Source organism: Nematostella vectensis, chromosome 2, assembly GCF_932526225.1.
Source record: "Nematostella vectensis chromosome 2, jaNemVect1.1, whole genome shotgun sequence".
Lineage (NCBI taxonomy): Eukaryota > Metazoa > Cnidaria > Anthozoa > Actiniaria > Edwardsiidae > Nematostella > Nematostella vectensis.
The window spans coordinates 8,619,427-8,635,021 of NC_064035.1; the positions used below are offsets into that span (position 1 = coordinate 8,619,427).

The 15,595-nt window shown below is 41.4% G+C and overlaps 1 protein-coding gene across 3 annotated transcripts in view; it reads right to left on the reverse strand.

The window, feature by feature from the left end:
- The window catches only part of LOC116620839 (eIF-2-alpha kinase GCN2-like), a 28,415-nt gene that overhangs the window by 10,780 nt on the left and 2,040 nt on the right, over positions 1 to 15,595 (reverse strand). Inside the window, exons 4-19 of one of the 3 annotated variants that reach the window (XM_048724177.1) lie at positions 15,337 to 15,519; positions 13,834 to 13,908; positions 13,205 to 13,475; positions 12,418 to 12,587; positions 11,712 to 11,825; positions 8,092 to 8,241; positions 6,901 to 6,965; positions 6,466 to 6,571; positions 5,969 to 6,069; positions 5,396 to 5,678; positions 4,783 to 4,896; positions 3,818 to 3,837; positions 3,020 to 3,258; positions 2,315 to 2,466; positions 1,236 to 1,442; positions 203 to 568 (exon numbers count right to left, since the gene is read on the reverse strand). In XM_048724177.1, coding sequence (XP_048580134.1) covers positions 203 to 568; positions 1,236 to 1,442; positions 2,315 to 2,466; positions 3,020 to 3,258; positions 3,818 to 3,837; positions 4,783 to 4,896; positions 5,396 to 5,678; positions 5,969 to 6,069; positions 6,466 to 6,571; positions 6,901 to 6,965; positions 8,092 to 8,241; positions 11,712 to 11,825; positions 12,418 to 12,587; positions 13,205 to 13,475; positions 13,834 to 13,908; positions 15,337 to 15,519 — 2,616 coding nt within the window. Of the gene's footprint in view, positions 1 to 202; positions 569 to 1,235; positions 1,443 to 2,314; positions 2,467 to 3,019; positions 3,259 to 3,817; positions 3,838 to 4,762; positions 4,897 to 5,395; positions 5,679 to 5,968; positions 6,070 to 6,465; positions 6,572 to 6,900; positions 6,966 to 8,091; positions 8,242 to 11,711; positions 11,826 to 12,417; positions 12,588 to 13,204; positions 13,476 to 13,833; positions 13,909 to 15,336; positions 15,520 to 15,595 lie in introns of all 3 variants that reach the window. The other 2 variants (XM_048724178.1, XM_048724176.1) reach the window with 2 other exon arrangements.

The following is a 15,595-nucleotide window of genomic DNA, read 5'->3' on the forward strand; positions in this document are numbered from 1 at the left end:
CCAACCAAGTCACGTGTCTCTTAGTCTCCTATCGTAGAAAAACTTTTTTGCTATGACAAACTACGACCTCCGAAAAGGGAAGTCGCTTAAAAAGCGCTTCCATGAGTTTTGCTTTAAGCTAAGGGCTTGACGCAGGCTACAAGGTCGCCCTGTCCCCATCACATCCACAGAAATGAAACCCCGTGACTACTCCTAGACCTACCGTCCTCAAGTTCCCAATGGTTTTGACTCGCTCCATGCCCGTAGCTAAAGGACGATAAGTCATCTCAAAGAAGATAATCCCTAAGCTGTAGACGTCGACTTTCTCACTGTACTTAAGCCGACCGGTACCCTTTGCGAGCTCGGGAGCTACGTACAAAGTAGTGCCCACTTTCCCTGTCATCCCCTCCGCGGTGGTGGAGCCCTCCTTAAGCGGTGATCCTTGGGCTTCAGACGGTGTGTGGATCTCTGCGGTGAGACCGCCACGTGTTTTGTCGTGCGTGGTGGCAAGGCCAAAGTCGCCGAGTTTGATGTGTCCGCCGGCGTCAAGAAAGATGTTGACAGGTTTGAGGTCGCGATGGATGATTCCCTGTTGACACGTTTATAACGGTATGGTGATTCAAGAAATAATCCTTTCCCCTCGGAGCGGAAAGACACCCTTCCCCTTATCTGCGAAAACACCGCCCTTGAAATTATGCCACCAAAAACGCGATTTCTAGCTTATGGAAATCTGCAGTGAGACACAACACTCCGGAATTATAAGTTCCCTCCATAGAGGGGGGAAGGGGATTTTTTTTTTTCTTTCATTATGAGCTCTTACAAGTTATTGTAAATATTTGTTAGCATAGCAGGGCAATTAATATTTCTCAAAACCATACTCCGGGTTAAAGCAACAACTACAGTGTATCTCTATTGACCGGCCACAATTCAAAGTCCCAAAATATTTGCTCTTCGCTAAAAACTGTAATTACACACCCCTATCAGTCTCAATTAAGTGGGCATTTGACTCTGTGATGATTAAATCTCCGATGATTTTTAACAGAAAACGCGAAAAATATTTCAAAATATTGAAAGCAGTGTGTTTATTGGAAGTTTCTTTGAGGATGTGACTGATAATTTAGAGCGGATGGCCTGTTTAATATCTCGGATTTTAATAGATTCTTTTGTCTTTTAACGGTTGAGGTTTCTGTCGGACCTCCGGAAGTAAACTGGTGACAATGCGGCTTTAACATTCATTCCATCGCTGTCTGGTATACCTGAGAGTGAATGTGTGCCAGGCCCTCGACTATCTCTCGCAAAAGCCTCCACACGCGATCTGTGTTTGTATGTAGCCCCATGTCAATGACGTCTCGTAGGGTACTCTTCTCGCAGTACTCCATCTGGATGTAGAGGTACTGGAGGGCGTTGGATTCGGTGCTGGACTCGCTAGCCCCACATTCAGGCACGTCCTCAGACTCCTCAGACTGACAAGAACAACAGAGAAACGCAGACGATATCAAGACGGTATCTACTAACAAGAACAAGAAGAGAAACGCGAACAATATCAAGACGGTATCTACTAACAAGAACAAGAAGAGAAACGCAAACGATATCAAGACGGTATCTACTAACAAGAACAAGAAAAGAAACGTGAACAATATCAAGACGGTATCTACTAACAAGAACAAGAAGAAAAAAACGCGAACAATATCAAGACGGTATCTACTAACAAGAACAAGAAGGGAAACGCGAACGATATCAAGACGGTATCTACTAACAAGAACAAGAGAAACGCAAACGATATCAAGACGGTATCTACTAACAAGAACAAGAAGAGAAACGCGAACGATATAAAGACGGTATCTACTAACAAAAACAAGAAAAAAAAACGCGGACAATATCAAGACGGTATCTACTAACAAGAACAAGAGAAACGCGAACAATATCAAGACGGTATCTACTAACAAGAACAAGAAGAGAAACGCGAACGATATAAAGACGGTATCTACTAACAAAAACAAGAAAAAAAACGCGGACAATATCAAGACGGTATCTACTAACAAGAACAAGAGAGAAACGCGAACAATATCAAGACGGTATCTAATAACACGAACAAGAAGAAAAACGAGAACAATATCAAGACGGTATCTACTAACAAGAACAAGACAAACGTGAACAATATCAAGACAGTATCTACTAACAAGAAGACAAACGCGATACGACAGTATCTTCTAAAAGAAAAACACGATCACAAGGCAAGGAAGTAAAGTAAAAATAAAAATAAAACAGCACCAACAGAAGCAGCAAACATAAAAATAAAAACAAGCGAGCGATCGAGAGATGAATCAATGCTTACCTCAGTGTCGAGAAGGTCTCCGAACTGTAGCATGGACTCATCAAACGTACTTGATGCAAAGACGATGCCTTCGGAAGACCCCCCGGATTTACTACTGAAAAACGATCCTTTGGGGGAACCTTTATACTTTGGCAGGGGGATGACCTCTTCGTCTGTCGAACATAATAAGAAATATCTAAAGTCATTTGCAGTTTTCAATATCACTGGAAAAATCTACTCATTTTCATAGTATGTAGGAAAGGTGTAAATGTGATTTTCCATACTATGTAAACCAAGTTACAAAGTTTAGCGAGCCCTCGCCGACTATTTCAGGTAAATCGCCTTTTTTCGTCATTCCTTGAAGAGGATTGAAGAAAATTCAATGACCGGCACTTAAATGGTTTCAAATCAAGCTCTACAAGGCGCTGACCAATCAAGAAGCACAAAATGCAATTCTGTTAGTTTGAATGATGGAAGCCAAAAAGCCGTTTTAACAAAAAATTGGAAATTGTTGAAGAGAGTTCACAGTATATTGAAAATGCAGTAACGTCATTGTAAAATGTACACGTGGTACACTTCTCTGGTAACTAAATGCGGAATAAAAATGACTTTGCAGCCAATTTTTTACAGTACCCTCTCCGTCACAGCCTGAGATCAAACTTGTTCAAGAGCACTTGTCCAAATAAATGAAAGGGACGTTATTTGTACATCATCATGCCGTAATACCTTGTGACTCGTCGGACTCGGACACGTCCTGCTTCTCGCCATCGCTGCACCAAGAGTCCTCTCCCTCTCTCTCAGGTGCGATACTCGGCGCTTCAAAACGATTCATCTCCAGCAAGCTCTCCTCTGTTCCCGGTCTCACAACCACTCTGGGTGCGCTGTTACTGGGGCCAGTCGCACTCTCGTCACTGTTGGACGAGACGTCCTCCTCATCGGCCATCTCGATCCAGGAATTGTAGTACCTGGTAACACCGAGGACACGACACGATAATAGTGTTTATCATCAGGGGGGGGGGGAGGGGGGTAGTGAAATATAGCAAAGAGGGGAGGGCAGTTACGAAAAGGGGTAACAAGAAATAGAGAGAAACAACAACTAAACATCTGACATCAAGCCCCTTACAGGTGCTCATTTTGTTCAAATCTTCCTAATGTAGATTTTAAATAGAAAAGTGAAACAAAATACCAGAAAGTGATGCAGCTAGGTGCCCCTGAATAGCTCAAATCACTGACAGCGCTAAACCACGCTGCATATGCATTAGGTTTGCCAATTTGTTTCTCCTTTGAGCAGCAGTATTTCACTGTATCTGTCCTGTATAATTTTTGGAGCTGAGACTGGTTTTTGCGTTGGCTTTCTGTTTTTTTTTTTAAATCGCCACAATTGATATAACATACTGACCTGCTAAGGTATAGACTGACTTGACTACGTTTTCATGGTTAAGGTATAAACTGACCTTACTACGTTCTCACGGTTAAGGTATAGACTGACCTGACTACGTTCTCACGGTTAAGGTATAGACTGACCTGACTACGTTCTCATGGTTAGGGTATAGACTGACCTGACTACGTTCTCACGGTTAGGGTATAGACTGACCTGACTACGTTCTCACGGTTAAGGTATAGACTGACCTGACTACGTTCTCATTGCTAAGGTATAGACTGACCTGACTACGTTTTCATGGTTAACGTTTAAACTGACCTGACTACGTTCTCATTGTTGAAGTATAGACTGACCTGACTACGTTCTCATTGTTAAAGTATGGACTGACCTAACTACGTTCTCATGGTTAAGGTATAGACTGACCTGACTACGTTCTCATGGTTAAAGAATAAACTGACCTGACTACGTTCTCATGGTTAAGGTATAGACTGACCTGACAACGTTCTCACGGTTAGAGTATAGACTGACCTGACTACGTTCTCATTGCTAAGGTATAGACTGACCTGACTACGTTCTCACGGTTAAGGTATAGACTGACCTGACTACGTTCTCATGGTTAGGGTATAGACTGACCTGACAACGTTCTCACGGTTAGGGTATAGACTGACCTTACTACGTTCTCACGGTTAGGGTATAGACTGACCTGACTACGTTCTCACGGTTAAGGTATAGACTGACCTGACTACGTTCTCATGGTTAAGGTATAGAACGACCTGACTACGTCCTCGTGGTTAAGGTATAGAACGACCTGACTACGTCCTCATAGTTAAGGTATAGACTGACCTGACTACGTTCTCACGGTTAAGGTATAGACTGGCCTGACTACGTCCTCATGGTTAAGGAATAGACTGACCTGACTACGTCCTCATGGTTAAGGAATAGACTGACCTGACTACGTTTTCATGGTTAAGGTATAGACTGACCTGACTACGTTTTCATGGTTAAGGTATAGACTGACCTGACTACGTTCTCACGGTTAAAGTATAGACTGACCTGTCTACGTTTTTATGGTTTAGGAATAGACTGACCTGACTACGTTCTCATGGTTGAGCCGGGAGATAAGCTGCACCTCCCGTGTGATCTTGCGGTTCAAGGCAGTGCTCTTGGGGTTCCACGGGATGCGCTTGATCGCGTACAGACCACCATCCAACTTATTGCGAACCTGAACACCATCAGAAAACATCGTCTATAACCTACATTGACCAAGCTCTACCCAGGTAAAGTATTTAGCCTTATGTAACACCAACAAAAAGGACAGAACTATAGACCCGCTGAAGTGGATCAGTGAACATTCCGCCTCTGCACAATCACATAATTTGTGTTTGCCATACGCACATACACTTATTTAAGAAAAGGCTGCACTCGGAGAATCCATGTGCCGTAACCCGCAGTGCTGAATGCATATCAAATAATAAGCGTAAATAAAACCATGTCCAGGCTTAGAAAGGTATAGCATTTTTTATGTGTCTGTAGAACATTTACTGTAGAACTGTAGAAATGTCTGTAGAACTTTCAGAGAACAGGAGTCAGCCCTACACTTTACCCATGAACCACTGTGAATTTTATAGATAATACAAAAATACCGAGGTTTGATCGGAAGAGTTAATCTTATGTCGCATGTTCGTGAGTGTAATTTTACCTATAACTCTTTTCTTTTCTACCTTGATAACGTTCCCGAAGCCTCCCTTGCCTAAGAATTCCAATTGCTCAAACTCGCTCTTGATCCTGGACTTGCCAGGAACACCGGAGAAAAACGTGAACTCGGGTATCGGAGCTGTCGGGAACATACTGTCCGGCTCATTACTTGACTGGCCACCTTGTCCGGACACGCAGATGCTGTCCGAGTTTCCATTTGGGTGTTCAGGACAGGAGAGGGGGTAGATGAACGGGTGCTGAAGAAGCTGGTAAGCCGATAACCGCTCCTTTTCGTCTGCACAGAAACACCTAAAAACAAGGGCAAGGTTACGAATACATTTTTGACAACTTTTATTTTACCCTGTTAAAACAAAATAGTTTGCATTTCAATATAACCATCTTTATTAAAAGACAGGGACAATTTGAGTAAGTTTTGCAGAAGGGAATTTTTGTTGTGATAAAAAAATATTGATTTATATAGATCCAGCGCTTTCTTCCTGTGGCTGCTACCTTAGGGTCTGACCTTGGGAAAGCAAATGAGCAAAGCCTGTTGGGTCCCCAAACCTGCACCCAGAAAGGGAGGTCCTGGCCCAGGTTACCTTTCCAGAAAGTCCTTAAGGTCTTCGTGTATTCCTTCTGGTATGACTGCATCAGCTGGATTCACCTCTTCGCCTCTTGCCAATGACAGGACCACAAGACCCTGAGGGTACCAAACTATTAGTTCAAACTTCAGCCAGCCATGTCTAGGCTTTTTAGTTTAGCTTTTACTGAGAACACCAGATCAACACTTCGGCCATTGCATGGGATGGGAGGGATACATTCGGGAAACATGCCAGTACAAACTAATATAGAGCTAGAATATTGAGCTGGGGTTTCGTTCACCCATTTAATATACCATTATATCCAAGGTATCTCGTTCTATCAAACATTGATACTTAATTTGTCTTCTATTTGAGCAAACTTCCAATCCAGTGGACAGGTTTGTCTAAGCCCCCCGGATCCCCCAGGCTACAGGTCTGCAGTACGTAATTACTTGGTTTAACCTTAACCAAAAAACCATAAGCTAGTTCACTCAATTATAACAAGTACAGCATACCAAGTCAAAAATATCTGCTTTCTTGCCATAGCGAGGCGTGCATTTTGTCTGAGTCTGAGAGAGGAGGAGTTTGTCTGCTCCATACTCATTATATAAATCTCTCAACCTAGGAAAGGGAAATAGAATAAAATATTCAAAATGCGCCAGTAGTTTGAAATGGTACTTCACATTTAAAATTCTGATGATGATACACTTCAAATGCTAAGTGTAAAACGATTTTAATTGTCCAGGAAGTATGTAACCTTTATTCATTTTTTTCTTGATGAACGTCTTTTGAGCATGGCTCCCTTATGAGACCATCAAATGTATTTAGTACATTAAAAAGGCAAGAAATTAAATTGTTTATGTTAAGGTTACTTGATGTTACTTGATCTTAAGTGTAAAGGAATCTGTGGATAATATAATCAAAGCTGATTCTCTCTGTATTTAACCAACCTTGAGATAACGCTGTAGTCAGCAAGTCTGATGTTACCACAGGAATCCAAGCGGCAGCTTGACAGCTTAAAGTTGTGAGAAATAAATTTAATAATACCATCCTAAATGACTGAGGAACAGCATTTCATTCTCAAGTTGTCATACCTTGTTTTATAAGTTATACCATGGCACAAGGGGTATTACATGTACCCCCAATTACCACAGACCAAAAGAAGCCGAGTTGATCATGGCATTACTTGAAACATCATTAGTCTGACAGAACCCGCCAGCACCCCACCCCCCATTTTAAGCTGCTAGGATAGCTATTTAAAGGCCAATACCCCCAGTGCTTTTTTTGTTGCTATCTTAAGGCTTATATTCACCCCTACCCCACTCCCCACCCTCTAGGGCTATTTTGGTTGCTATATAAAGGCTAATATCCACCCTATCCACTCCCCACCCTCTAGGGCTATTTTGATTGCTATCTAAAAAATAATATCCACCCTACTCCACTCCCCTCCCTCTAGGGCTATTTTGATTGCTATCTAAAGGCTACAATCCACCCTACCCCACTCCCCTCCCTCTAGGGCTATTTTGATTGCTATATAAAGGCTAATATCCACCCTATCCACTCCCCACCCTCTAGGGCTATTTTGATTGCTATCTAAAGGCTAATATCCACCCTACTCCACTCCCCTCCCTCTAGGGCTATTTTGATTGCTATCTAAAGGCTAATATCCACCCTACTCCACTCCCCACCCTCTAGGGCTATTTTGATTGCTATCTAAAGGCTAATATCAACCCTACTCCACTCCCCTCCCTCTAGGGCTATCTTGATTGCTATCTAAAAAATAATATCCACCCTACTCCACTCCCCTCCCTCTAGGGCTATTTTGATTGCTATCTAAAGGCTAATATCCACCCTACCCCACTCCCCTCCCTCTAGGGCTATTTTGATTGCTATCTAAAGGCTAATATTCACCCTACCCCACTCCCCTCCCTCTAGGGCTATTTTGATTGCTATCTAAAGGCTTATAGTCACCCTACCCCACTCCTCTCCCTCTAGGTCTATTCTGGTTGCTAACTAAAGGCTAATATCCACCCTACCCCACTCCCCTCACTCTAGGTCTATTCTGGTTGCTAACTAAAGGCTAATATATACCCTACCCCACTCCCCTCCCTCTAGGGCTATATTGGTTGCTATATACTCACCTTTAAACATTTATGGACCACTGACTTGCCATGCAGGTACCACAGGGCTTCTAGCAGCTGGCATGTGTACTCGCGGATTCTATCTATGGGGAGTCCACCATTGCGTAGCTGCATCCTTAGATCCCCTCCTCCAACATACTCCATTACAACCTAAGATATACAACGAATAAAAACACAGTAAAGCTTGGCTCAACAGGTACATATAAGGGATCCTCCAACATACTCCATTACAACCTAACATATACAAGGAATAAAAACACAGTAAAGCTTGGCTCAACAGGTACATATAAGGGATCCTCCAACATACTCCATTACAACCTAACATATACAAGGAATAAAAACACAGTAAAGCTTGGCTCAACAGCTACATATAAGGGATCCTCCAACATACTCCATTACAACCTAACATATACAAGGAATAAAAACACAGTAAAGCTTGGCTCAACAGGTACATATAAGGGATCCTCCAACATACTCCATTACAACCTAAGATATACAAGGAATAAAAACACAGTAAAGCTTGGCTCAACAGGTACATATAAGGGATTCGCCAACATACTCCATTACAACCTAAGATATACAAGGAATAAAAACACAGTAAAGCTTGGCTCAACAGGTACATATAAGGGATTCGCCAACATACTCCATTACAACCTAACATATACAAGGAATAAAAACACAGTAAAGCTTGGCTCAACAGGTACTCATAAGGGATTCCCCAACATACTCCATTACAACCTAAGATATACAAGGAATAAAAACACAGTAAAGCTTGGCTCAACAGGTACATATAAGGGATCCTCAAACATACTCCATTACAACCTAAGATATACAAGGAATAAAAACACAGTAAAGCTTGGCTCAACAGGTACATATAAGGGATTCGCCAACATACTTCATTACAACCTAACATATACAAGGAATAAAAACACAGTAAAGCTTGGCTCAACAGCTACATATAAGGGATTCGCCAACATACTCCATTACAACCTAACATATACAAGGAATAAAAACACATTAAAGCTTGGCTAAACAGGTACTCATAAGGGATTCGCCAACATACTCCATTACAACCTAAGATATACAAGGAATAAAAACACAGTAAAGCTTGGCTCAACAGGTACATATAAGGGATTCGCCAACATACTCCATTACAACCTAACATATACAAGGAATAAAAACACAGTAAAGCTTGGCTCAACAGGTACATATAAGGGATCCTCCAACATACTCCATTACAACCTAAGATATACAAGGAATAAAAACACAGTAAAGCTTGGCTCAACAGGTACATATAAGGGATCCTCCAACATACTCCATAACAACCTAAGATAAACAAGGAATAAAAAAACAGTAAAGCTTGGCTCAACAGGTACATATAAGGGATCCTCCAACATACTCCATTACAACCTAAGATATACAAGGAATAAAAACACAGTAAAGCTTGGCTCAACAGGTACATATAAGGAATCCTCCAACATACTCCATTACAACCTAAGATATACAAGGAATAAAAACACAGTAAAGCTTGGCTCAACAGGTACATAAAAGGGATCCTCCAACATACTCCATTACAACCTAACATATACAAGGAATAAAAACACAGTAAAGCTTGGCTCAACAGGTACATATAAGGGATTCGCCAACATACTCCATTACAACCTAACATATACAAGGAATAAAAACACAGTAAAGCTTGGCTCAACAGGTACATAAGGGATTCGCCAACATGCTCCATTACAACCTAACATATACAAGGAATAAAAACACAGTAAAGCTTGGCTCAACAGGTACATATAAGGGATTCGCCAACATACTCCATTACAACCTAAGATATACAAGAAATAAAAACACAGTAAAGCTTGGCTCAACAGGTACATATAAGGGATTCGCCAACATACTCCATTACAACCTAACATATACAAGGAATAAAAACACAGTAAAGCTTGGCTCAACAGGTACATATAAGGGATTCGCCAACATACTCCATTACAACCTAAGATATACAAGAAATAAAAACACAGTAAAGCTTGGCTCAACAGGTACATATATGGGATCCTCCAACATACTCCATTACAACCTAACATATACAAGGAATAAAAACACAGTAAAGCTTGGCTCAACAGGTACATATAAGGGATCCTCCAACATACTCCATTACAACCTAACATATACAAGGAATAAAAACACAGTAAAGCTTGGCTCAACAGGTACATATAAGGGATTCTCCAACATACTCCATTACAACCAAAGATATTTAAGGAATAAAAACACAGTAAAGCTTGGCTCAACAGGTACATATAAGGGATCCTCCAGCATACTCCATTACAACCTAAGATATACAAGGAATAAAAACACAGTAAAGCTTGGCTCAACAGGTACATATAAGGGATCCTCCAACATACTCCATTACAACCTAAGACATACAAGGAATAAAAACACTGTAAAGCTTGGCTCAACAGGTACATATAAGGGATTCGCCAACATACTCCATTACAACCTAAGATATACAAGGAATAAAAACACAGTAAAGCTTGGCTCAACAGGTACATATAAGGGATCCTCCAACATACTCCATTACAACCTAAGATATACAAGGAATAAAAACACAGTAAAGCTTGGCTCAACAGGTACATATAAGGGATTCACCAACATACTCCATTACAACCTAAGATATACAAGGAATAAAAACACAGTAAAGCTTGGCTCAACAGGTACATATAAGGGATTCGCCAACATACTCCATTACAACCTAACATATACAAGGAATAAAAACACAGTAAAGCTTGGCTCAACCGGTACATATAAGGGATTCGCCAACATACTCCATTACAACCTAAGATATACAAGGAATAAAAACACAGTAAAGCTTGGCTCAACAGGTACATATAAGGGATTCGCCAACATACTCCATTACAACCTAACATATACAAGGAATAAAAACACAGTAAAACTTGGCTCAACAGGTACATATAAGGGAATCGCCAACATACTCCATTACAACCTATGTAAAACAAGGAATAAAAAAAAGTAAAGCTTGGTTTAACAGGTACTCATAAGGGATTCTCCAACATACTCCATTACAACCTATGATATACAAGGACAGTTACTTAAGGATTCTAAGATTATACATAACTACCAAGAACTGTAGGTCTTAGTTCTGTTTTGTTCTGTTATACAAATTCATTTAGAAGTTTGAAAAAGGGCATGACAACAGTAAAAAGATTGGTACCCAAATATGGAGTATCTAACAATAAAGCCACTACAAAATGGTTGCCTGCATTGTGTCCAAAGGATTCTTTGAAAGTGCAAATGATCAATTTTCCAAGACTCTGGTAAGTATCCACTTTTAAAAAAAGAGATGGCGTATTAAAATGCCACTGTAATATCATCCTTGGTGACCCAGGCCATCACCACCTACATAGGCAAAGAGACCAGAGGGGGGCAAAAGAGGGTGTTTTCTCTCCTTTTTTCCTACAGTAGCCCACTCATTTTCTGTTGCACTCAGCCATAACACCCTGAGCCATGACACCCTGGGCTACGCCACCCTGGGCCACAACACCCTGTTCGACTACACCCAAGGATGCTGGGCACCCAAAGGATGCTGTACCATATTGTACCTGTAAAATAACCCCAGATTGTTGATTGTTGACCTGGCATGCAAGGTAGTGCGCTATACTGGGATGGCTTAGTTTTGCCGCCAGTGATTGAATCTCTTGCTCAACACTTGACATCTGGAAATGAATCACAAAGGTCACAGGCATGGGAAAATACTTTTATTAGTAAAATGCTAGTGCATTTTAATCAAGGGTGTAGCCCCCATATAGTCTAAGTTATTATGCACATGTGCCTATCTGAAAACAAACTCTTGTATGAGTTGTCAAGGTTAAGTGTCTAGTCATCTTGAATTATAAACTGAAGGCTCAACTTCTTGATGTCACAAAATAATAACAGGTGTAGGCCACATACTGTTTGATGGGATTGTAACTATAGACCATTCCAGGGTTCCCCTTGTTTGGACACCAATCACACTGTGTGGTTGCTCTAAAAAACTTTTAAATGACCAATGGAAAAAAGCAACTTGAGAGAGTCAAGTTCAAGTTAAAGGCTCACCATTGGCACTCAAATTTCTAATGATGCAATCAATAACATAGCCACTTGCAGTCTTACTGATCTCACATATAGTGAGTAGGTACCTATGTATTGGAGGTGTGAGGCCACATATGATATTATTGTTAACCATAGACCATTCTAAGGCCCCCCGTGCAGCCTTGCTCATCAACACCAAGCTGCTTTCCAGATGTGCATTCTGCTGCCCACACAAACCTGATTCATGACCTTGGTTATGGCCGCTTGATCCACACTGTCGGCCCACTGGAGTGTTTTTCTAGCGGTAGTCCCACTTGAGCCAGCAAACTTCCACTCGCGCATGACCACCAGGTCGCCACTTGTGGTATCCATGCCAGTGAATACCAGGCAGCCACTGGATCCTTGACCTGGATAATCATTAAGTTTATACAAACAGTAAAACAAACTATGTTAAGGAAATTTTAGCAGTATCAAACATCACCAAATATAGATGTAAAAAGCCAGCGCAGACAATAAAAAACACTTAGCCTTTAAGTAAATGCAGGTAAGGTTGGGCTTTTGGCTTTGGGTTGGAGGTAATCATTAAAAAGTAGAAGAAAACCTGCCAGTGAAAGACAAACCCAGAATAAAAAACAGGTTGACTAAAGAGAATCTAGCGACTCTCAAATAAGAATTTTTTTTGGCAACCAAGTGGGAGAGGCACCCAACCACTGAATAAAAATATTTTTTTACAAATTTTTCCACAGATTAAGAAAAGTAAAATAACCCAGAAATTTGTTATCTATAGAGTTCTTAATTATTTATATAATCAAATTAATCCTTAGTTTTTTGCTTAACTGCGAATGGGCAGAATAGGGGAAATTGACAAATCTTAGCTAAGATCTTACCCCCACCCCCCATTCAGACCCTGAAATTAGAACATCAATTACCCATCATTACCAAGTGGCTGATAAGCAATGTCACTTGTGGTAACCTAGCAATCCTTGGAATGGATAACTTAAAAAGAAAGTGCAGATTTAGTCACCTATACACTTTCCACAATGTACAATATGTTCTCCTTGTGTGCACTTTGTAAACACAACAGATCTGATGCCATGGTAAACCTCAGCTGTACTCTCAGAGCTGTGCCGTCTTCGTCTAGAGGCATCAACCCTCTTAGGGGACATCTGTGGTGGCTGCTGGACAAGGCTGACTGAGCCAGCTGATCGACGAGGTATTTCCAAAGCAGGTGAGGTTTCACTGTCTCTCGCCTTTATGCTCTGAGCAATAGCATCCTCTTTATCAGCTTTCTCCTGCTTAATATTAACAGAGAAATGCACATGAATTGGGGTATTTATCTAATAGTTATTTTAGAATTGGTAACAACAATGACAGAATACACCCATTTCAATTAAGGTTGCAAATAGCAAAATGGAAGATGGACAAGGTAGTTTTGATTGTAAGCAATGTTGTTATTTTGTATAAAATGCATTAATTTACTATAGGTCTCATAGGTGTTAAAAACACAAACCACAGTTGTGTCCTTAGCCACTGGTGCCAGACATTCACAATTTCCATTTTCTGAATCATAGAAAATTTTTGTATGATCATAGGGATCTCATCCCTATCAACTGTTAGTTTCAACAATACTCTACTGACAAACATATCATTTACCAAAATGCTTCTTCGTTTTCTGCTTTCCTTGAGGGCTTCCTCTCGTCTAGTGAGTTCCTCTTCTATTTGTCTTTTCTAAATGAAATTTAAAAAAATTGAAACACAAAGCTTGCTGGCCACCAGAGCCCCATACATAGTTCCAGGTAACCAAACCCCCCCCACATTCTACCTGGTAACCAGAGCACCACACATTCTACCTGGTAACCAGAGCACCACACACTCTACCTGGTAACCAGAGCCCCACACATTCTACCTGGTAACCAGAGCACCACACATTCTACCTGGTAACCAGAGCACCACACATTCTACCTGGTAACCAGAGCCCCACACATACTTCCTGGTAACCAGAGCCCCACTCATACTTCCTGGTAACCAGAGCACCACACATTCTACCTGGTAACCAGAGCCCCACACATTCTACCTGGTAACCAGAGCCCGCACACTCTACCTGGTAACCAGAGCACCACACATACTTCCTGGTAACCAGAGACCCACACATACTTCCTGGTAACCAGAGCCCCACACATACTTCCTGGTAACCAGAGCCCTGCACATTCTACCTGGTAACCAGAGCCCCACACATTCTACCTGGTAACCAGAGACCCACACATACTTCCTGGTAACCAGAGACCCACTCATACTTCCTGGTAACCAGAGACCCACACATACTTCCTGGTAACCAGAGACCCACACATACTTCCTGGTAACCAGAGACCCACACATACTTCCTGGTAACCAGAGACCCACACATTCTACCTGGTAACCAGAGACCCACACATACTTCCTGGTAACCAGAGACCCACACATACTTCCTGGTAACCAGAGACACACACATACTTCCTGGTAACCAGAGACCCACACATACTTCCTGGTAACCAGAGACCCACACATACTTCCTGGTAACCAGAGACCCACACATACTTCCTGGTAACCAGAGCCCCACACACCCTTCCTGGCCCCCAATGCTCTAAAACAGGCTTGTAGTAATGATTTTGAGCGTGAGGGGACTGTTAACCTATTTAACGAACCATTCTTTCTTAGGTAGCTTGTCCTAGCTTGCAATGGTTCTAAATTTTCCTTCACTTGAGTGGACCTTCCAGTTGAGTGCCACAAATAACATAAACATAAAAGTTTAAAAAAAAAACTAGCCAAAAAGGATTCAAGAACCGCAGTTTAGATTGGAACTTGTAGGAGGTTTTTTGTCACATGTCGATGTGCACTCTTTGCCAAGCTGGTATTCTAGCAAAGCTCATGCCAATGCGGATAGTACATTTCTTGTCTTTAACAGAAGGAGTGGATCCAAGTTTTTATTAAGAGGGGAGGTTGCAGCATGAGAACAGGGGTTTCAAAAAAGTGAGAAGACTCTCTTCATAAAATTTCTTTACTGTAACAGGTTATGATTCCCAATACGTCCCCTGGATATAGATCACGGTGATCACTGCAGCATTACATCACACTAGAAAAATTTTGAATGTTAAATGTTGCTTGTACTTAAAATAATACCTCCTCTTCTGTCTTTAACTTGTTAGCTTCCATCAACTTTTGCTTCTTGTTCTCAAGTTCTGCTTGAAGTCGTGCCTCTTCGTTTTTCTTATTAGTCATCATTTCATCATAAAATGAAAGGCGTGGCTTGTTATGGGCGTGTAGGAACCCCTGAACATGATGGGCAAGATGGTGTGCCATCACCTGGTGGGAGATCATGCCACATACAGACAAGCTTATTGTGATGAAGAAGGCAAAGAATGTTTTGAGTACAAAGCAA